The following is a 22644-nucleotide window of genomic DNA, read 5'->3' as shown; positions in this document are numbered from 1 at the left end:
TGCCTGGCATGCAGAGTGACCCCAGGTTCCGTTCCCGTCGCCACGCCACACGAAGTGCTGAAAACACCTTAATCCCAGTGCATGTGGTGGAGTCAGGAGGATCAGCAGTTCAGGGTCATCCTTGGCTGGCTACAAAGTGAGTTTGAGGCCAGCCTGGGCTACCTGGACAGTGCCTGGCTTCCTGAGTTAACGGTCTCTGTGGCCTGGATGCAGTGAGTGGGCTGTGTAAGGAGACAGAGGACCACGTTGCCAGAACCTCCTGTGCTTGGCAGCCTGGGGTCACCCCTGCTCGGCAGGTGGGCTCTCGCTGTGCCTCCTGCCTCGGAGCTCCCGAGACGGAGCTTTTCGTTGCCTTTCTTAGGATGTTCAAGGTGCTCAGCTGCTGGGGTGGGTGGGGCTTCCCTCTGGCCTCCTAGACTGTCCCTGGTCCAGCTCTGTGGTCCCCACCCCGGCCAGAGCGTCCCACAAAAACAACCAAATCCAACTATTACAAGTTAGAGCACTGGGCCGGGCCCCCGCCCCCAAAGCCGGTAGGAAATACAAGTTATTCATCCTTACCAAAGCTGTTATTCAGCTTCACTTGATGTTCCTTTGAGCTTTTATAACTTCAGGACCCGTCTAATAACACACTCTTTTCTATAACAATGTCCAACTGTAAAGCTGTGCACGGCCTCCTGCCAGCCCGCTGGCTCTCCCCACAGACCTCAGGCCGGAGCTTTAGTCTTCCTCTTTGCATTTTAATGCTCATCGTAAAAGGCCTTCTGAGATGCGCTGGGCAGTTCTGTTTTGTGGGAAGTGCACCGAACTCGTGGGTCAGTGGTCTCCTGCTTTGTGAGGGTCATTTGGTGCAGAGCCCATAAGGCCTTCCCTTGATGAAAGGTCTCTGTCCCGTGAGGGTTAGTTGTGCTTCTGCCTGTGTCCAGGAAGCACGGCACATGTGCGAGGTGGGCACACCCCCCCCCCCTCTGCAAAATGAATGTTTCCTCAGGGAGCCTCACCAAGCCTCTGACAATGGCGGCTGCCAGCAGGGTCATCTCTAGGGGTGCCTCTGCTGAGGGGAGGGTGGCGGCACACCACCCTCAGAGAGATGGGTGAGCGAGCTGCTGTGGATGGAATGTAGCATTCAACCCTGAGCACACGAGGCGAGGAAGAGCAGGGGAAGTAAAGTTACCCACAGGAGAGTGTTACCCCGAGAGCTCGTCCCCAGGACAGTGTCTGAGTAAGAGTGTCTGTAGAAAACATGTCTCACAGACAGTGTTTCCTCGGGAATCCTCCACTGTTGGGGCTATTTCAACGTGGCTGCTGACACATGTAACCCCAGCACCTCTCTCCTAAGGAGATGGGCATGCCGGGCCTCTGCAGAACCTCGATCTGGATCAGAAAGGCAGGCAGAGGCCTGTGAGTGTGAGAGAACACCAGGCAGAGGCCTGGAGAAATGAAACGGGGCCTGAGTGTGAGGGAATGCCTTCTTCTCCATGAGAGGAGCCACCAGGAGCCTCCTGTCACGTCGATGAGAAGAGAGCGTGAGGCAAGAGCAGCCGAGGGACCTCAGTGTGTTACACACTCTGCTGGGATTGGGCGTGGGAGGAAGTCTTCGCCAGGCTTGCGGGCCGTGCCAGACACTGTGAGGATCACCTGTCCCTCAGCCCGCCTCCTGCTGGCGATAAACAAGGAGCCCACGGCCGGCATACTCTGGGGAAGCTTCTCCAGCTCGAGGTGAGGCCAGCTCAGCAACATGGCGTGCTCCTGCTAGAGAGGCCAAGGCCACACATCTGTCTCTCGTGTCCTGCCCGCTCTGCAGAGGGCACACTACACAGCATGCTCTGGTCCTCACTCGAGAGCCTTGCCCACCCCGAGACTCTGACACTTCCCGGTCCCTCTTCAAACAGCCTGGGTGGCTTTATGTCATCCATCACCCCTCCGGTGTCACCTCCTGAGCTTCTGGTTTCATTATTTCACATAGCATGGCGTTTCAGGAAAGAAGATCAATGACAATCTCGTATGTATTATTTTTGTTTTAAGTACCCTTGGGGCTGGCGATGTCTCAGTGTGTGCAGTGTTGGCCGTGTAACCTTGCGGAACCTGAGTTCAGATCTCAGCACTTAGGTACAAAAGCCAGATGTGGCTGCACATGTCTGGAACCCCGGCACTCAGGAGTGGAGCCCAGCAAGCCAGCCTAGCTGATAAGTGAGTGAGGAAGACACTTGGAACCAATCTTTGGCTGGTACACAGGCTGGTACCTGTATTTGTACACACACACACACACACACACACACACACACACACGTCATTGTTTCATGAGTTAGGATACGGGAAAGGGAAAATGAAACAGAATGTTTGGGAGGGTTTATATATTTCTTTGGGGGAGGGGAAATTAATCTTCTCATAATAGTTTTTAAATTAAGTTTTCTGCCGGTCCAAGCCTTTCCTCTACCCTTCCTCTGATATTTCCTCTCTCGTTAGAGCTCAGGTTTTGATGGCGTTCACAGGGAAGCTGATTTACTGGAAGAGGGACGCTCTTTAGGTCTTAAGTTTTGGACCATTCCCAGTGTGTCTGAACCCAGGTTTCAGATTTTACTGGCATTTTGTTGGCAGGACCGTCTTGGGAGCCCTTCCTTATTTGAGCATGTTCCCTGACACCTTTAGCAGTATGGTACTGTGTTTTTTAAATTTAGGGGGAGAGAGAGAGAGAGAGAGAGAGAGAGAGAGAGAGAGAGAGAGAGAGATTTTAGATAGGAAAGCATTAACAAACACAGATGCAAGGTTGACTCTAAGATGTCAGACAGAATAAAAAGGCAGTTAGGTCTCAAAAATGGACAAGTAGGTCTCAAAAATGGACAACTTTATGTTTAAAGGGCAGGAAAAGATGGCTGAAGAGCAGAGTCGGGAGCTGTTTCCAGAAGCCGCAGCTGTGTGGCCTCTCCTGGCCCTGACTCCAATAGTCAGGGCCACAGGCAGACTCAGGACCTAGTTCACCTGAAGAAAGCCTTGCAGACAAAAAGGCTGGGTGATGGGAATGAGCCAGGCTGGAGATATCTTTAGAGACAGCCCCAGAAAGATGTGGTGACACCCGGGTCTGAAGGGACAAAGGGGGATTTGCTGGTACCTTCCAGTTTTTGGGAGCTGCTAAGATTGCTGAGGCCTAAAGCTAACATCTGGGAGAAAGTAGCCCTGGGGTGACACTGCCACTTAGCGCAAAAAGGGTGCTTGCCACCAAGCCTGATGACTGGGTTCAGTGCCTGGCAGCCGTGGGATGGATGGAGGAAACCAGCTCTCCCCGCTGGCCTCCTCCTTCCACACCTATGCACGCATACACAAAACATTTTTAAGAATGGGAGTGGGCGGCAGGAGCATCTCTGTGAAGTTCCTGGGCTTGGCACCATCCTGGAAGCCTTAGCAGCCCAGAGGGACACACAGAACCAGCTAGGCAGATGAGGCGCTCAAGGTGTGATGTGCAGAGGCCGTAGCGCTGGCCTGGGGAAAGCGCTGCGGACCAGCAGCTGAGCTGTTCTCAGGGCCAGGCCTGCTCAGTGAGGGAATGGGGCGGGCCGTCCCACCAACATGGAACCCAGCGGAAGTCAGCCTCGTAGGGTTGGAGAGATGGGTAGAAAGTGGAATTGGCCCAGAGGGGATGGAAAATAACCATTTGAATGAGTATCTGTTCCAGCGCTGGATTCAGAACCAGGTTTGGTTCCTGGGGCCGCCAACCCAGCATGTCATGGAGCAAAGCCCTGCATTGAAGAAAGGCCCCTTGTCCTGTGGCACTAGGCGCTGAGCTGGTGCTAAGCTTCCCCGGCTCTCTCTCTGCTGCTTGCCCCTGGCAGGGGGAGCCGGAGAGGAAGGAGGAAAGGTGACGCCCAGGGCAATGGCGGCAGCAGATGCTCTGGCTCCTGAGGCCAACCGGCAGGGTAAGAAATCCTTCCGGATGATTACTCTGAGGCAGAGATGGATCTGAGTGGAAAAGGGCTGGATGGGGGCCTGGGAGGGAGGGCGGGGCTTCCCTTTGGAGAAGAAACTCATTCCATGAGACTTGCATTGACCACCCAGGTGCTTCAGAAGCTCCTTGGCTCTGTAACTAAGGAAACTCATTATTTTATTATTTTATGTAAATTTGGTGAGGAAAAAGTGGCATGCTTGGAACAGAGCTTCCATGGGAGAGGCCTTGCCTCTTATACCCAAGGCCACAGATTCAAACCCCAGCACCACCAAAAAAAAATAGAAAAGAATTTGTTTCCTGGGGCTGGCTCCGCTGATAGTGTTGCCTAGCACGCATGAAGTCCTGGGTTTGACCCACAGTGACATTACTCAAGTATAGCAGCACATGCCTGCAGTCCCAAACTCAGGAGGGTCCCAAGTTCAAGGTCATCCTCAGCTACCCAGAGAGTTTGAGGTCATCCTGGGCTACACATGACACCCAGTCTTTAAAGATAGAGGGGGCGGGGGATAGAGGAGGAAGGGAAAGGAAAAAAAAGAAAAAAAAAAAAAGAACAAAACAAAACCAGAATTCATAGAAAGCAGGAAAAATAATTTCCCAGATACATTGGACAAAAAGAAAAACAAAACAAAACAAAAATACCTCACCACAAAGTTGGTGGGATTTAATTTTTGAAAATGTAAGGTTTTATTTCAGTTGTTTAAGAGCAATCCTTTCTCAAGTTTAGGAATAAATACGCAGACCTTTGCAGAAAAACTCACAAGTCCCCAAGGCTGTTGCTTACACAGCTGCATTTGAATTGACTAATGGTGTTCCTGCCTTCACATCTGTAAAGTGACTCCTATTCGCCCGGGTCAGTTGTTGTCCTAGAGGCTTACTGCCTTACTGCTCACCTAGGCCTGGAACGTCTTCAGCTTCAGACTCACTGCTGAGCAAGCACACCCTTACCTGTTCTTGCTGCGCTCTGGGCTGGCCCAGCTTAGCTGTTCTGGCTTGTTCTGGCTTCACCTGTGTCTAGCTTGTTTTCTCATTCAGCCTCTCCTGTAAAACTCTTCCAATAAAACTTCCTCCTTTTCTCCCCCCACCTTCTCTCTCTTCGTTGCCTCTTAAGTAGCTTCCCTTTCTTCTCTCGTGACAGTTAGGCATATCTTCTTTGATTCATCACTGTTTCTGCCTCTCAATTAGACACCACTTTCAAACATGGGTGCTTTCTTTTACAAACTAACTTAAAAGACCTGTACCACCACACCTGGACCTAAGCTTTTCTTTACCTGACACTTGTTCTATACCAGGCTGGCCTTGAACTCAGATCTCTTGCCTCTGTCTCCTGGATTAAAGGTGTGTTTATATTCCAGTTGGATCACACAGACCTAGAAGGTCTTTGGATGTGCTCTCTTGCCAGAGCAGCCATGTTCTGAATTAACATTCCTGTACATACGCCTTTCTTTTGAAACAAAAGAAAGAGACTTGAGAGGCTGAGGCATGAGGATCTAAAATCCAAGGCCAGCCTGGACCCCAAAACAGAACTGTAGGTTTTCTGTAGTGAACTGAGCCAGCCCTTGCTCTGTGATTCCCCAGACCCCCAAGCCTCCACTCTCTCAGCTGTAAAATGATAGTGACCTTCCGGGACAGTTGCAGAGGACTGGACTCTGCCCAGAGCCCCGTAGGATGCTCTGATGACCGGAAGAACCCATTCTTTCTTCAGAGCGAGAGCTATGCCTTCCTTGAGTAGTTCCTCTGTTCTTGAGATCTTAGGGAGTCACAGTGTTGCTGGGCTGCTAACTATTGGAAAGCCGCCATGTTGAGGTCATAGAACCTAAAGCTTACAAAAGACAGTTGAAAAATAAGGAAAACCGTGTCTGCCAATGGAATTATAGATTGTATATGAAATCTTAGAAAAGTGATAATTCTCTAACTTAAGCAGTGAAGGAATTCAGTCAGGTGGCAAGATAAAATTAGCCTATAGAAATCAATAGATTTTAATGTACAGAATAACAGTAAAATAATACATGACATGTATGTGCAGCAGCGAAGAGCATGATAGGAATGCCTAAAGAGATGCTTTTGAACAGTGTAAAACTCTTTGCTCACAAAGGCAACTCGGCTTCACAAACATTTCAATCCTCAAAGTAGTTTAGAAGGTGTATTTATACAAAGCAAACAAATAAACAAAACTCCTCAATATGTGGGGATATTGTGCCTGGAGAAATAGTGCCCAAAAAAAGCCAATGAGGAGGACTGGGCTTTCTAGACCCTGAAACATGCTTGATAACTAAAACAGTGTGATATCAACACTGTCTTCATGCTGGGAGGTTAGGAACGGGGCTAGATGCCAACAGAAAAGGACACCCTTCAGAAGCAGACAGGTCCATTAGACACGTACTACAAGATGAAGGATGGGTCTCAGACCTCCATGGCAAAGGATAGGGTGTCTGTCAGTGAAAGATTTCCTGACAAAGGGTTCTGAGTCAAACCGGCAAGAACTGGAAAAATATAAAACTAGACCTGTGCCAAACCTTTTATCCTACATAGAAAGGAGCTCTAAATGGACCAGGGATCTAAAGCTTAAAAATGAGTATGTTCAAACACAAGGAGCAAGTGATTTCCTCTATGACTTGGGGATAGTAAAAGATTTTCTAGTCATGAAACAAGACAAAGGCAAAAAATAAAAATAAAAAGGGGAAGTTGATGTATTTGACACGAGAAAATAAAAGTAAAACATTTTCATGGTAGAAGATTGTATATAAGCCATATCGGAAGATAACTAACTAGAGGAAATCATTTGCAATAGATAGCACAGATAATTTCCCAAACATGTAAGAACTCCTTCAATGGGCAGAGACGAGCAGAAGTGAGACGTGCATGCAAGCGTAGGGCAGGGCATCTGTCCATGCCTCTCAGAGTCGCAGAAGCGCGCGCCCTCTGGCAGCATCCCGCGTGGAACACTCCACTCTGTAGGTGTGGCTCCAGCCGTGGTCAGGGGTGCGGACATGGTAGCGACGAGCCCGTCCTGGGCGCTGCACCCACACGGCAGCGGTCAGGAGTGGGGAGAGCCTGGGAATGTGCCGCGTGTGCCAGCCCACATGAAGGAGGCCCGGGAGGGAGGGAGGGAGAGAAAGGGGAGACAGAGAGAACATCGGTGGATGAACGTTCAGGTGGCAGCTTTCTCTGATGGAGATGGAGACGGAGACAGCTTGCTCCTGCGAGATGGAGGGCAGACCGGCTGGACAGGACGGGCGGTGGGAGGGAGGGGGAACGGCCCCCGAAGGCTCATGCATCTGAACACTTGCTCTCCAGTTTAGGAAGGGTGAGCAGCGGGCGGGGCAGACCAGCCTGCGAGCTGGCGCTTCCTTCCCTCAGCCAGCCTGGCCGCCGCAGCCTCCGAGGCCCTGAGTGGCTTTGGTCATGGCGTGTTATCACAGAATAAAAATAGCTAAGGCAAGAGCAACTCTGGCAAGCAACTTTCAAAATGTAAAAGGAACAAAGACGGCAGTTAAACCTGATCAGGCAGGCGGGCCGCACTGGAGGAGGATAAAAGGACAAGTGAAGGGACTCTAGAGGCGGCGCTGTTTGCTGTATGCTGCAGGCTGAAGAGGAGCAGGACTGCGAGCAGACACCCAACTCCCTCTCATGTGCTTGTCCCTGCAGGATGGGCAGCCATCTGTGATCTTTCTCTGTGCCCCGCATTGCACCAGTAGTAAGATTTTTTTAATTTTGTATGTTTTGTCTTTTTAAGAGAGCCTTAAAGAGTAAATGCCCAATTTATATAGTAAAAAAAATAAAAAAAGATTTGTCCTTCATTGGATGTAGGTTATATCTCAATACAAAGTACAAACGGAAACAAAAGAAAATAGTTATGACTCAATTATTTTTCCTCAATAAGTACTCCTTAGGATTCAGTTCTAGAATATAGAACATAGTTAGTGAATCAGAAGATGTAAAAACAAACAGATGGAAACAGGAAAGCTCCGCCCTTGGGTGTGAGGGACTGCCTGCCACTGTGTGGGTGTCCCTGGACCCTTGCACACTGTGACAGCATGAAGACCTTGAGAAAGGATTTCACTGTGTGTATGTTTGTTTGTTTATTCGTTTATCTTTTTTTTTTTTTTTTTTTTTTTTTTGAGGCAGGGTTTTTCTGTGTAGCCCTGGCTGTCCTGGAACTGGCTCTGTAGAGCAGGCTGGTCTTGAACTCAGAAATCCCCCTGCCTCTGCCTCCCAAGTGCTAGGATTAAATGTGTGGGTCACCATGCCTGGCTCATCTTTACTTTCAAAGCAGACCTTTTCATCTTAATTCTAAGAAATAGTTTTTAGCCAGGCGCAGTGGCACATACCTGTAATCCCAGTACTCTTAAGAGGCAGAGGCAGGGGGATCGCTGTGAGTTTGAGGGCAGCCTGGGCTACAGTGTGAGTCCAGAACAGCCAAGGCTACACAGAGAAACCCTGTTTCAAAAAACTGAAAAACAAAAAAAGAAATAGTTTTGGGAAAAAAATAGTTTTGAATTAACTGAAAATAATTTACTTAATATAAAAATAGCACATTTTCCACAAAAACATTTGTTTTTCATTTAAATAATTTTTCAGTTAAAAGCTGACTAATATATTAAGGGAGAGCTTTTAAAAGAATTGACAAAAGTCATCCTACTGTGCTCATTAACTCTGCCTCCTTTTCCTTTGAGTTTTCATAGGTTGAATAAATTCGTGTGCTACCTTTAAGTCCTGTTGTTCAAAGTGGCTTTGGAGGCCGGCCTGTCTGCCGTGGTTCTGTGTGTCCTTGCTGTCATTTTAATGACTACCAATTGTTCTTTTGGCTTCTAATACTGTGACTTGTAACTGTTAGGTCTTTCCGAATTGTGGCCTCTCTAACTGGCAAGTGCGTGTGCTCCAGAGCTCCGCAGGGGCGGGTTGGGATCTCAGTTTAAATTCTTGCTCACTGACTTTTTTTCACTGGTTCCCCCGGCCCGTCTTCTGGATTTGTCTGATTGTCAAAACTTTATCTGCTGCCCTCGGGGAAGTCTGGGCCTCTCTCAGAGCGCTGTGTGATGTGACCGGGCTCTCAGTGTGGGGTTAGATCATCTGGATTGCACAGTGATCCTCACGGGGCTCCGGAAGCTTCGGCTCGGCACTGACAGGGCTTTCGTCAGTATCCCTGTGGTACAACAGTGTGCACACAGCGCAAGGCTCTCGCTCCATAGCGTTGCCAGCCAGTAGGTGAAGATTAGGCAACCCCCACGCCACACACACACGCTTTTCTTTCTTCCGGGACATCGAGGGAGGATGGCATGGGTCCATGGTGGCTTTCTTTACTTAAAGCTGCTTCATTTCCAGAAGTGCAGCACTGACCAAGTTCATAAATGCTTCTTTGTCAACCGGGAGCCGTGCAGCCTGGCCCCAGAGTTATCTCAGATGGCACAAATAAATCTGGCGGCCTCCAGTTGTCTCAAACAGGCATTAGCTCCTTCCTCCGTTGTCTCCGTCGCTGAATCTCCTCTTGGCCTCGGCTGCACAGACTCACTCTGCTCATTAATGCGGCCTGTTACGTGCTGCCAAACCGCTAGCAGTTTAGTACGTATGTCCCCTTAATCACTTCTTTTTGTTCTGGAAGTCTGGGTTTGGTTTCTGAACCGCTCATTCCTGCAGCCCCGGCCCCGCCCTTCCCAGCACTGGCTGTGCCTAGCATTTGAACGCCTACTGTCCACATGTTAAAGAGTGTTCTGGATCGCCCGCCATCCAGGGAGCGTCTGCTGTCTGCTCACAGAGCACGAAGTCACAGCCTCCTCTTTGCCCCTCACTCTCCCTAGTTGCTGGGACTGCTAGGAATCAGAAATCCCTAAAAGACAATATTAACTGTGCCAAGGGACAAAGAATCCTTCTTAGGATTGTTTGCTGGGTGCTCAGGGGTAGGTAGGCATACTCTACCTCAGTGGGTTGTTCATAGTGTCCAAGAGAAATACTGTGAGAAGGTGTTTCACATGCGTTGGCACCGCTTGGTTCCCCCTGCGCCTGTCCTGCCCCAGCAGCTACGAGGTTGACCCGCTGTTGCACAGCCACTCCTGCACAACACAGCCCAGCAGCCCTTACAAAGAGTCCGCAGGCCGCCTCCCCTAAGCAGGGCTGCACACCGTGGGCTGGGCTGCGGGAGGCTTTTACTCAGTTTTTTTCTCTTGGGGTTCCTGTAGCCTGCAGGAGAGGGTGGAGAGCGCTTGGGGCACAGGCTTGCTTTAAGAGCTTCTGTCTTCTTGCAAGAATGTTGAGGAACACTTCACACTGACCCATACTTTCTTATTAGTACAGAATACCAGCTTGCCCTCTGCCCTGCTCAACCCCTTCTCTCCCACAGATAGCTAGATAGCTAGATAGCTAGATAGGTAGGTAGATAGATAGATAGATAGATAGATAGATAGATAGATAGATAGATATTCATAGATACATACATACAAAAGTACACACATAGATACATAAATAGATGATAGATAATAGGTAGGTAGATAATGATAGATAATGATTGGTGGATATTGATGGATGGGTGGATAGATAGATAGATAGATAGATAGATAGATTGATTGATCAAATTGAAAGACACTGTCCCACTGCACTGACAGAGGAGAAGGCTTGGCTTTGGCCATTAACACTTCCTCGCCTGAATTCCATCTGCTTGGAGCCAGACCAGCAATCGTGGGAAGGTAGAGGAAAATGTCAGGTAGAAGAGAGCGTCTTACTCTGGGAATGAAGGCGGAGAACACAGCCTGTAGGAGAGACTGGAGTGAGGGGCTTTGTTCTACGTGCGCACTTTCTCCTCTTCCTCTCTTTCTTGACCCTAAAATCAGCTAGCTAGAGGTACACAGAAGTATGCTTTGCTACTTAACTCCCCAGGAGAAGTTTGTATTCTTTCTCAATGAAACTGTTTTAAAAGTAGAACTGAAATGCAAACAGATCCAGGGTTCTCGAGAATTCTCAAAAGGTGTTGATTTATTTACTGCAGTTAAAGCATAATTAGTTCTCAGGGGATGGGGAATCTCTTAAATGCTTTACTGCCAGCATATTGGTTTTCTGGGTAATCAGAAACGTGTGCATGTTTGAGCAGAAACTCAGTGTAAGTAGAAACAAATGTCAGAAATTGTGTCTGTGCCTTGAAGGTAGACGCAGTGTAGGGAAAGAAACAACCTGGTAAAGTCCCTGGAAGAACTGTGTCCTGGCTCAGCCGCCCTTCACCCTCCGCTGGGAAGGGAAGCAGCGGCCCCTCCTTCTTTACAGCCCTGCACATCAGTGGCCCTTCCTGGCCACCGTGTGTGTGCGCACGCTCGTCCCTCTTCTGCCTAAGCTGTTGGCCCCTCTCTACGTGTCCGTTCTAACTGACCAGTTTTTCCCACCATTTGCAGGTTGATGTTTGAGATGCCGCAGGAAATGGGTTTAATCGCCATTGCAGTTCGGCAGACCCAGGGCAAAGGTCAGTCATCTTTTGTTATCATTGCCATTAGTTTTCTTTCCGAAAATCCCTCAGTCTCCTGGCCGGAGAGCTCGGGATGTGCTGAGCCCTGAGATGACTCAAGTTAGTGTGTGTGTGTGTGTGTGTGTGTGTGTGTGTGTGTGTGTGTGTGAAATGGGGTAGGGAAAGGAGAAGGCCGGGCTGATTTGGCAGAGCACAAGCCTTCTCCCAGTCCGTAGTTTGTTAATTACGAAGTGTTTGCATTTGATGGCTGTCACACCTGGCAGCGTACCTCCCCACACATCCTGTGGGTTGTGATGGAAACAAAGTTCTGAGACATTTGTGCTCCTGGAAGTCCTCAGTGAGGGTCTGCTGGAGTCTGTGCTAAGCATCACGTCCAGAGGCCTCCCGCCCACCGGCCCCCATGAAGCTGGCCCAGGCAGCGCCTGCTCAGGAGTGAAGGGCAGGTCTGGGTTTTCACTGATGGTAGATGGAGAGCCAGCACCCTCCCAGAGCCGTGGTGGAACCAGCAAGGGCAGAGACCCTGCCAGTGCCTGCAGGAGGCACGGAGGAGGCATTACAGGAATGTGGGCCGTGGGCTTGCCAGGCAGTGCCAGGTCACCCCCAAACCCCTGCCCCAGGCAGAGAGATAGGAGCCCGCTGCTTGCCACTTCTTTGAGCATAAGACACAGAAGAAAAATAAACTGCATAAAAGCTAGGGATGTGCTATGTTAAATATGCGCACGCACACACACACACACACACACACACACACGCAGATTCGAACTCAGGTTTTCAGGCTTGTTTTGTAAACATGTTACATACCATCCTTGAGCCATCCTCGAAGCCCGCAGGGATTGCGCCAACGTAAGCATTCAGCCTGTAGCTCAGGCCTGCGTGTTGCCGAACACGCACAAAGCTCAATCCCACACTGAGGAGCGTGAGGCCTGTACACTGCTGCTCCGGAAGGACGGCTCTGGGCCTCGGGGGCCTCGGGCTGCACAGCCAGAACTGCAGGAAGGACCTCCTTTCAAAGCAGCTTCCAGGATCCGTGTGCTTGTCCAGTCCTGTGCTGTTTTCACCCACGTGACCTAGGCGGCACGGCGCCCGGACACTGTAAGACATTAGTTGTGCAAGCACGGAAGAGAGGCTCACTGTTTCAGCAGCAGCTTCATGGTGGTGGGGTGCGCATGAGCGTGCAGGCATTTGCACAGGCGTAGTGCGAGTGTGGACCTGTGGGAACCAGGGTCAACCTTAAGGGCTGCTCCTTGGGAGCTGTCCATCTTAGTCTTTTTGAGACAGTGTCTCTCTATTTGGAGCTTGCAGATTCAGCGAGGCTGCTCCAGCCAGAGAACCCCAGGAACCTGCTCTCCTCCACCGCCGCGGCACTAGGGTTGTAAGCACACACCCACACACCCTCCACCCATGTTTTTACCTGAGCTCTGGAGGCCGAGCTCAGACCCTCACACTCACGTGACAAGCGCTTTACCAACAGGCGTCCTCCTCGCAGCCCCAAAGCACCTTTCTTTTCTTGAGTTAATCCCTGAGTGTCAAACAGAGTCAAGCGGGATGGCTGTCGGGGTGTGGCCCTGAGACACTGCTGTCTGGGAGTGTCCGCGTTGGAAGCTGTGTTCCCTCACTGGTTCTGCCTTCCAGGAAGGGGCCCCAATGCCTGGCTGAGCCCCGTGGGGTGCGCCCTTTCCACTCTGCTGGCCTGTGTCCCCTCGAAGTCAGAACTGGGTCAGAGGATTCCATTTGTCCAGCACTTGATGTCCCTGGCCGTCGTGGAAGCCGTACGGTCCATCCCAGGGTACGAGGTACGTGTGGCCTCATTGCCTGCCCCCTTCCCGTGGAGCCTCCAGCTCAGCCTCTCCATTTGCAGCGTGTGTTTGCATAATCGGCCCTTCACAAAGCTGTCACCAGAGTGCAAGTGTGGTACCACTAGAGTGGGTAGCTGTGGCCGGGGCCAGAGCTCAGGCAGAGCGCTTGCCTGACACACAGTGCTGGTTGGAGTGGTTCCTTCCACAGAGCACGTCTCACAATCCGCTCCTGGCTGTTTGCCAGCTTCTTAGCATCCTAGTAGGAACAAGCTTTTCTTCTCTCTTAATGAAAGCACTGTATTACACTGTTGGACTGGATGGAAGCTGTCTGCGTTTTCAGTTTGAAATGAGGCTGTTTCATGGACCTATGTAACTTCTTTCCACCTCCCCTTTTTTAGTATTTAAGCAGCCTGCTTCTGGGTTGCCTAGCAACCTATGATGTCATCATGTGTCGCCCACCAGGTAGCCACACCTGGTGGGCATGGTTAAGTTTCTCCTTAAAAGGATCAACCCGCCACTTTGTCTCTCTCAGCTCTTGCCCTTTTACCCTCTTGCCCTCTCCTCTTTCTCTGTCGGCGCACCGCCCCCTTCCCCCTGTCATGTCTTCCCCATCATGTCTTGCTCTTTCCTTCTCTTTCTCTCCATCCAATAAACCTCTTTCACATAAAATCTGCTATGTGCATCATCATTTCATTGGTCCTAACACCCTTGCTCTCATTTCTACTTACCAGAGCTGTTCTTTGTCTGTGGTTGATGGAGTTCATGGCATTATCTTTCCTCTCTTCAAGGACGGGTGTTCTTGGCATCCTTATCCCTGCCCCCACTCCTGGTACCATCTTCTTTCCTGGTTACGTTTCTGTTTCGGAGATAAAACACTTGGCCACAGCAACCTTTAGAAGAAAGAGTTTATTCTGGCTAACTGTTTCAGGGGGAGGAGAGTCCATCACGGGTGGGAGGAGGGTGAGCACAAGAGCACAGCTGGGAGGAGGGTGGGCCCGCCCAAGAAGACAGAGAACAAGCACTGGGAGAAGGGCAGAGAGCAGCAGTCCATCTTGCGGGTTTGGGAGACTAGCCTTGGCCATGGTGACATCTTGGTATTGCAGTGGCCTGAGCATGAGAACACAGAGAGCAGCGCCCCCACCTCACCCTCCAGATGTCAGGCTGCCCTGTGTCACCTGGTTGCAGTACTCAACCTTGAGGATCCCAGCTCTAGTCAGAAAAGTGTGAAGTGTCCTTGTGAGCGCTGGGGTCCCAGCAGCACTTGAGCCCTCTCTGCTGCTCCATGCTGAGCCCCACACTGTGCTGGAACTTCTGAAGAGCAGTGAGGATCCTGAGGGAGAGGAGGTCTTTGGTGGCGATAGTAGGCCACATAGCATTAGGCACCCAGGCTAGCGGCTGAAAAGCCATGGGCCTGAGTCCCCACGCTGCCATTGTCAAGAGGTGTCGGCTCTGAGCCAGGAAATCTAAATAGGAGAGACGCGCCCAGCTCAGGGAGAGGCTGTGCCGGGAGGGCTCAGCGAGGGAAATGAGTCCCACAGCCCTGGAGACCAGCAGCTACTTTCCTCCTTCCAGCCTCAGCCCACCATGAGGGCGTCCTCTGTCCACGGGGCCCACCTGGCTGCCAGATAAGTCCAGTCTGTTTCCAGGGCTGAGGAGGAGGTCTGGTGGCCTCAGTCAGGAAAGCACCCACCCTTGTCCAGCCACTGAGGCCAGCGCACTGGAAGGGCCTGGCAGGCTGTAGACCCTTTGTGATGGAGCATCCCTAGCCACAGGCAAATCCACTATCCCCCTGCTGGGCCTCCCTGCTGCTCCATAGTGTTCTCCCTGTGTTACACCTGCCTCCGGGACTCTGGCCAGTTCAGGGCCAGTTAGTCTGTCATGCAGTGGCTTCTAAAGGGAAAAGAGTCCTGAGGTACTGTTCTCTGCTCCCCACACTCTCTCCTGATGCAGCATTGTGATACTGAGATGCTAGTGAACTCGATTTACAAGACCTCTGCAGAGGTCACTTCTTTCGTTCTTTTTGTTGTTTTGTTTGGGGCATTTGTTGGTTGGTTGATGGTACAGGAGACTGAGCCTCCATCCTCACCAGGCGAGTGCCCTACCTCTGAGCTAATGTCACCAGCCCACTTTTTCAGCCTTTATTTTGAGAAAGAGTCTCTCAAACTTGCCCAGGCTGGCCTTGAACTCATTTTGTCACCCAGGCAGGCCTCATATCTGTAATCCTGCTCCTCGAGCCACAGGGATAGTTGTGCAAAAGGTGTTTTAATAATGAGAGATGGTGGAGGAAGGGTGTGCTGAGGTGTGCCGGTGTGTCCTGTCGGAGGCTGCAGCAGGTGTTGATACTGTGCTGCCTGGGGTCGTACCTGAATGAGGAGCAGTGGCTGCTCTTGGAGGGGCTCGGGTTTGATTTGCAGAGGACACATGGCTACACATTCGTACATAGATTCACAACTCGGCGTACCCCGGCCCAGAGCGTCCGACACCCTCTTCTGGCCTTTAGGGCACCAGGCCTGCACATAGCACACAGACACACATGCAGGCCAAACACCCACACACATAGAATAAAGTTTAAAGGATGCTGTATTGCAGCCTACAGAAGGATGGGAGTCTAACGCTGGAGAGGACCAAGTCCCGTTAGTTCATCTTCATGTCCCATCTTCGACGCCCTGTGGTCGGTTGCTCAGTTAACATGCAGATTTTCTTCTAGGATATCAACTTGCGAGTGAAGTGGCCCAATGACATTTATTACAGCGACCTCATGAAGATTGGTGGAGTGCTGGTTAATTCAACACTTATGGGGGACACATTTTATATCCTTATCGGTAAGTTTTCACACTCTTGTTCCAGCCTTTCTAATATTAGTAAAACAACAAACATTTGACTGTCTTGTGCATGCAAATATCTGGAAGTGTGGCTATGAGAGGGACGGCTTTAGAGTGTGACATGGATGCAGTGAGGACCAGCTGAGAGGCGGACACTTCAGGGCTCAACAGCTCCCGTTGGGGCCGTGGAAACTGCCCCATTGGTGTGACTCCTCACAGGTGTCTTTCATGGCTGTGCCGCTCATGGAACTTGAAATGGTGGAAGCAAATATTTTACCATTTTATAATAAGCAGTAAGTTAATGTCTGCGGTGCTGAGCTTGACTGTCCTTTAGACACAATGTAGAATCACCTAGAAGGAGAGTGGACTGTCTGGGCAACGTTGGTGAGCCTTTTTGTGGGACTTGTGTGATTGTGTTAATTGACATGGAAAAACCCATCCCGGTTGCAAAGTGCTAGGCTCTGCTCTCTTGTTGGGGTGTTTTTCGCGTCACAGACGTGTCTAAGATCGTCTGCTGCTGGCCTTGCACTCCCAGCCCTGAGAAAGTGTTAACCCTTTCACCCTTCACGATGCTTCCCCCAGCATGTCCAGGGAGAAGGGGGCGCCACGGCTGTTCCAGAAATTCCTAGGACCCTGGCATCTACCCCCCAATCTCCCCTAATTCCCAGTCGAGCTCCCGTGTCTCTCAGACATCAGCCACAGACAGAAGCACGTGACTGTAGGTCTACAGTGCTGGCCAAAGAACAGTTCTGCTGCCGACGGGCAGGGCTTCGCCCACACCCTGGCCGTAAGCGAGCGAGTGTGCTAGATGCACCGTGTGAGCAGCGTCCGCTGGAGCTGAGGCCGGGGGTTGCCTCAGGAAGCTGACGATGTGCGGGGTTGGGGCCGAGGCAGAATGTGTGCGGGAGCCGCCTCCTCGGAGCTTTTGGCAGCTGGCAAGTCCTGACAGACAGGTTTCAGGGTTAGCAGCAGAGTGTTTTAGCTCCTAGAGAGACATCCTGCAGGTTGGTGGCGATGGCGTCATTACTCTCCTTCACACTTCCTGTGAGTGCTGGGAAAATCTGCTCTGTTAGCTGGAGCAGTTCTCAACCCGTGGGCCTGAGCCCTTTGGGGTCGCGTGTCCGATATCTCTCCCATCAGCTATTGACCCTATGATTCAGAACAGTGACAAGGTTATAGTTGTGAAGTAGCAACAATGATAATCTTTGGTTGGGGTCAGCACAGCCCGAGGGACCACAGTGAAGGTCGCAGTGCTCCGAAGGTTGAGAACGCTGATAATGTCAAGCTGGTTTTTTAATTGTTTGTCTGGCTTTGTGCAGGCTGTGGATTTAACGTGACCAACAGTAACCCTACCATATGCATCAACGACCTCATCGCAGAATACAACAGGCAGCACGGAGTAGGCCTGAGGCCCTTACAGGTGGACTGTCTCATAGCCAGGGCCGTAACTGTGCTGGAGAGCCTGATCGACAGGTTTCAGGCCCACGGGCCCGACGGCGTTCTTCCGCTCTACTATAAGTACTGGGTGCACAGGTCAGTGTCCACAGCTGCCTTTGCCGTAGAGGTCCTGCGTTAGCCCGAGCACAGGTCGGAGTCACGGTTTAACTCTGCGGCAGAAAAGCCCAGCCAGTGCAGGCTTGAACAAGTCGGCCCCGCGGGCACAGAAGGGAAGAACAGACAGAGCATCTGAGGTCAGCTTAGTGTGAATCCTGAAGAGCAGTCAGGCCTCCAGGCAGAGCCCTCGAGACCTCACAGTGGGGGCCTCGTGCAGCAGTGGCAGCCGCAGCCACGCCCGGCCTGTAAATCTGCATTCTGGGGCCCAGGCCAGCCCTCACGCTCACCAGAGCCCCGGCCTCCTCCTGCATCAAGCATGGGAGACGAGCCTCGACCCTTCCAAAGCGTCAGTGTCTTTGAACTTAAGGTGGGAGGGCTTGGTGGAGCCAGGGCTCCCCTTCCATCTTCACGGGGTTTCCAGGGATGACCCCGTGTCACCAGGCTTGTGGGGCAAGTGGCCCGTGTGCTGCGCCACCCTGCCTGTCCCTGGTCCTCGTTTTCCTCTCTTTATTTTAGTTAGTATAGGTCGATTTGAAAAATGGTGGACTTTTGTTATGCCTTTCACACGCGTTGGCCCCACTGCCCCCTCCTCCCCTTTGTTTCCCCGATAGCCCCTCCCGCTTTCCCGCCTCTTTGCACACCCCAGGTGAGGGGCTCAGCCACAAGCAGTGGGGTCCACACGGGTGTGATTTGGTACACAGGCGTCCCCGTCCACCTCTGCTGGGGTATTAAGACATTTCACAGCGACAGAGAGGGTCAGAGGTCAGCCTGTCCCCAGGACCCTAGTCCGTGTAATGAATAGTCCCCGCCTTCTCTCCCCTCCAGTGACCCCGCGCTCCTGTGCTTTGTTTTCAGCGGCCAGCAAGTCCGCCTGGGCGGCGAGGAGGGGCCGAGGGTGTCCATCGTGGGGCTGGATGACTCCGGGTTCCTGCAGGTGCTGCAGGAGGACGGCGGGGTTGTGACAGTGCATCCGGACGGCAACTCCTTCGACATGCTTAGAAACCTCATCCTGCCCAAGCGGCAGTAGCCAGCAGCGAGTCCCCAAGCAGCCGGATCTGCCACTGCAGGAGGGGAGCTGCTTCTGGGACCCAGGCTTGCATGGCCGCCGCCTCTCCTGCCCGGGGCCTGGGAGGCGAATGCAGCGTCGTGGGCCAGTGCCATTTGTTATCCTATCAGGGTATTGGTCCCCGCCCCCCTCCCCAGGTTTGGGTTTTGTTGTTTTGTTTTCATACCTATGGTTTTGTGGAGTTTGGATTTATTTTCACTGGGGAAAACAAGGGTTTTCAGAGGGTTGCATTTAACCGTGAGATGTGGTTTCCCAAGAGTGAAGGCCTCGGCCCTACACTGTGCAAACACCGAATGCCCCGGATGAGGCGTGCAAACAGCAAGTGCTGAGTTAGAGGTCCGCCTGGCGCGTCTCCGGAGCCGTTCTCCCGGAAGCACAGTGGCGTCTGGACTCTGGTTTCGGTTTTGTTTCTGGGGTTGTCTTCTTAGTCAGGCGGGCTTCGGGAAGTTTCTCCGCTGTGGTGTTTGCTGTCACCGCACTGGGGGCCCGGGAGACGAGCTCGCCGGCCCGTCGCGTGACCTCGCAGACGAAGGCAGTTTCTTCCCGGCCGGCGCAGCGGGCACTTCCTCCCCAGCACACGAGTCAGGCGGTAGACTCTCAGGCCGCGACGGCACCCTCCTCTGAGGCAGATGCTGCCCAGGCGTGGAGACAGCTCGCTCTCGTGCCCACACGACGGGGATTCTCGGAGCCAAAGAAGTGAGAAGTGGAGCATTCCCGAGAGCCTGGAGCAGGGCCGGGGGTGTAGCTCTGCACTAGGTCACGATTCTCTGCCCCGATTTCCTCATGTTGTCATGAGAGAAGGAGGTATTGACACTAAATGCCATCAATTTGGAGACCTGTGTGCATATCTGATTGTGTGTGTGTGTGTGTGTGTGTGTGTGTGTGTGTTTACACTTGTGCACATACATGCGTGTGTGGCTTTAAAAGATGTTCAAAATCTGCTGTGCTAAGAGTCTCCTGTAGGAACTAGAGTTTCCAGATGTGCCCCGGCTTCCGCACCTACCTCCCGTCTCTGCAGAGCAGGTGGCTCCTACCCACGGCTCCCAGCCTTAAAGAGCCGGTTCCTCCCTCGCATTCCCGAGCGAGGGGAAAGGAAACGGCGGAACCGAACACTGAGTTGTGTACAAGACCCGGTCTTCATAGCGAGGCCATCTTTATCCCGGTTGTAAGTCGTCAGGCCGGCTCCGGGAGCCTGAGGTTTTCAGTGTAAAACCCTCTCTGTCCTCAGCCGAGCACAGACGAAAATAACACGGTGAATTATCCCGACCTGATGTGTGCTTGAGAGAGTGTAACTGTAAGAGAACTTAAAACTTTTTGTAAGACTTCCAATTAAAGTTTTTTCTCAGCTGTTTGTGTTGGTACAGGCCTTTAATCCCAGCACTCAGGGAGGCAGAGGCAGGTGGATCTCTGTAAGTTCAAGGCCAGCCTGGTCTACAGAGTCCAGGACAGCCAAGGCGACAGAGAAATCCTGACCGAAAAGTTTTTTTCTCAAAAAAAAAAAAAAAAATATATATATATATATATATATATATTCAGATTTTTTTAATTCATGCAAGTTTAAATAAAACTCTACACCACCCCAAAATTGCAAAAAGACTGCCCCTTGAGAGGAGTCTGTAAGATGTCAGCAGGAGCGAAGAGCTCCAGGCTGATGTTGCGCACCTCATTCCTAGACTTTGTAACATGAGGCTGGCCGTCTCTCAGGGCGGCCCCCATTCCATTTCACATTTCTGTGGGGGATTATTTAATGAAAAACATGCTATGTTTTATTTTAAGCTGAAGGCCTATTCTGGAAAGTTCAACTTCGGGAAAAAAATGTTATCATTTCATTTCCTTTCTGTAAGTTACAACTAATGAAGTGTGCTCGCGTCGAGCAGACAGGAGATGGTCTGGTCCGGCATGGCGATTGTCAGCGTGTTCTCGCCTACACAGACATGACGCCCCGTTGTCCTGAAAGAGACGAGATGGCCTCAAAGCAGAAGCTGCGTCCCCTATGAGCTGGCTTTGCCTCACACAAACCAAAGACTCGAGACTCCACGCTGTGGAGAGCATTCTGCCCTGGAGGCTGCGTGGCCACCACTGTGCCTGCCGTGCGCAGGGCTGTTTACACGCTCAGCACCGAGGTCTCCAGGAGCTGCGTGAGCCTTACGGACGCTGCGACGCTGACGCTGCGTGTGCCTCAGGCAGGTCATCTCCCCGGGTGCTGGAAGGTGCGCGGTGTTTTGCTCAGCTGAAGCGAGGAGGGAGCCATGACAGTGAGGAACTGCAGGCCGTGCCCTGTGACTGCCAGTGTGTGCAGTGACGTGACCTGTGGTGAGAGCAGTGTCACACCCGGTGAGGGACTCTGGGGTCGCCCTCCTCCCAGCAGTGTGGGAGTGCCCTGGCCCAGCTCACCTGGCACTTGCTGGGTGCGAGAGGGGGACTTCCGGGCCCTGCTTCCTTCCCTCCCAGCCGGAAGTGGTCCACCCTCATTCCTGGCTCATCACTATGCATCTTTGAAGTAAACAAAAATGTAAACCTTTGCTATTTCTTATTTTTTAGGTTTTCAAAGAATCCTCTCTGAAAAGAATTACTTTAAACCAATGCCTATAAAGCAAGTCTACCAAAATAAACAACTAGGATTTTCACTGTGACCTAGGCTCATTCTTGTTTTATTATTTATTACATCATTACATTACACTGTAATCAGGACCTCTTGATCACACTATTTTATTTAATAGTTTGATACTTTTATCAGAAGGATCATGTGTAAGAATTCAGGAATCTGGTGTTTTCTGAGTTTTTATGTATTTTGAGTTTTTAGCCAGAAAGGAAATCTTACTGGTACAAAGAAGAAATGGTCACACAGGCCCAAAGGACAAACAGTTTGGTTTTGGTTTGTTTTTCAAGGCAGGGTGTCTCTGTGTAGCCTTGGCTGTCCTGGACTCACTCTATAGACCAGGCTGGCCTCGAACTGGGGGATCCACCTGTCTTGCCTCCCAAGCGCTGGGATTAAAAGCATGTGCCACCATGCCCAGCCAATCAAATCTTTTAACTGAACCGAGAGGGAGATTTAAAGTGGACACCTCAAGCCTTGTTCTTATAGGGTTTCTCTTCTGTGAAAACTGCTCGACCTTGATTAAAGATATTTTTCCCCTGAGATTTTAACATCATATACCCTGCCAGGGTTTGGATCAGCTTGAGGCTTGCGCTGTCAGTGAGCTTACACGGTGGGTGGCCTCCGGCTTCCTTCGTAGGTGAGCACACGCTGCCAGTCTCTAGACTTTTCAAGCCAGAAGTCTTTCTCCTCCTGCTTCATCTGTAGCGACTCCCACACTCTACCCTCACTACCTGCGGTTCTAATAGATTAAAACATGGATAGATTTTACATGTGTAGGCTGTTAGACAAACACACAGCTCACGTGCACCCACACCACATGCACACACACCTTTATGGTACAGGGGAGGAAGGTCTGGCCTACTAGACTTGTGAAGGATGAGAGGCAGGATGGGGAAACAGGCCCGCCCACCCCTCCTGTTTCTGCAGAGCGAATGGAAGGGCTTTCCCAGAGCATAAAGGAGTTCCTGCCCCTGGGCACGGGGTGCCGCCTGAGGCTTGTCCTGGACTTAGGCCTCCAGCCCATTTGATCTGGCATTTTTGTCAACATGGTGGCCTTAGGTAGGGCCCACTCTGATTGCTTTTCCTTTGTGAAAGAGGGGCAGCATTATTAGAACGCTTCTTCCCTGTCAGAGCTTCACAGAGTTGATAACCGATCTTGAGGATGACAGTGTTGGGTTGCCATGGTAACTGCTTGGCAACTTTGTCTGCACCCGTAACCTCTGGAAGCCCATTCAGCTCTGCCAGGAACCAACCTTCCCGTTTTAGGCTGTGACAACTGGTGCTGTTTGCTCAAATAAGGACATGTTTACTGATGTGCATTTTAGTTTTTAGGAACACACAGACTCCTTGTTTACATTGTCATCTGGAAATCTGTCCCTGGGTCATCTCTCTCACTGTAAGCTTCCCTGCTGACCTGCTCCTCCAT

The 22644-nt window shown here is 51.3% G+C and overlaps 1 protein-coding gene across 7 annotated transcripts in view; it reads left to right on the top strand.

Moving 5' to 3' along the window:
* Hlcs (holocarboxylase synthetase) overlaps positions 1-21252 on the top strand; it is a 159072-nt gene extending 137820 nt beyond the window's left edge. For all 7 annotated transcript variants that reach the window (XM_060370778.1, XM_060370777.1, XM_021657166.2 and 4 more), the window contains 5 exons: positions 11311-11378; positions 13014-13174; positions 15885-15999; positions 17319-17532; positions 18409-21252. In XM_060370778.1, coding sequence (XP_060226761.1) covers positions 11311-11378; positions 13014-13174; positions 15885-15999; positions 17319-17532; positions 18409-18580 — 730 coding nt within the window. In that variant the 3' untranslated portion in view covers positions 18581-21252. The remainder of the gene's footprint in view (positions 1-11310; positions 11379-13013; positions 13175-15884; positions 16000-17318; positions 17533-18408) is intronic.
* Positions 21253-22644: the final 1392 nt, after the last annotated feature.

This window comes from Meriones unguiculatus, chromosome 17 (assembly GCF_030254825.1).
Source record: "Meriones unguiculatus strain TT.TT164.6M chromosome 17, Bangor_MerUng_6.1, whole genome shotgun sequence".
NCBI classification, from domain to species: domain Eukaryota; kingdom Metazoa; phylum Chordata; class Mammalia; order Rodentia; family Muridae; genus Meriones; species Meriones unguiculatus.
Note: the sequence above shows the minus strand (reverse complement) of the source record. Positions and strands in the feature narration are given on the sequence as shown.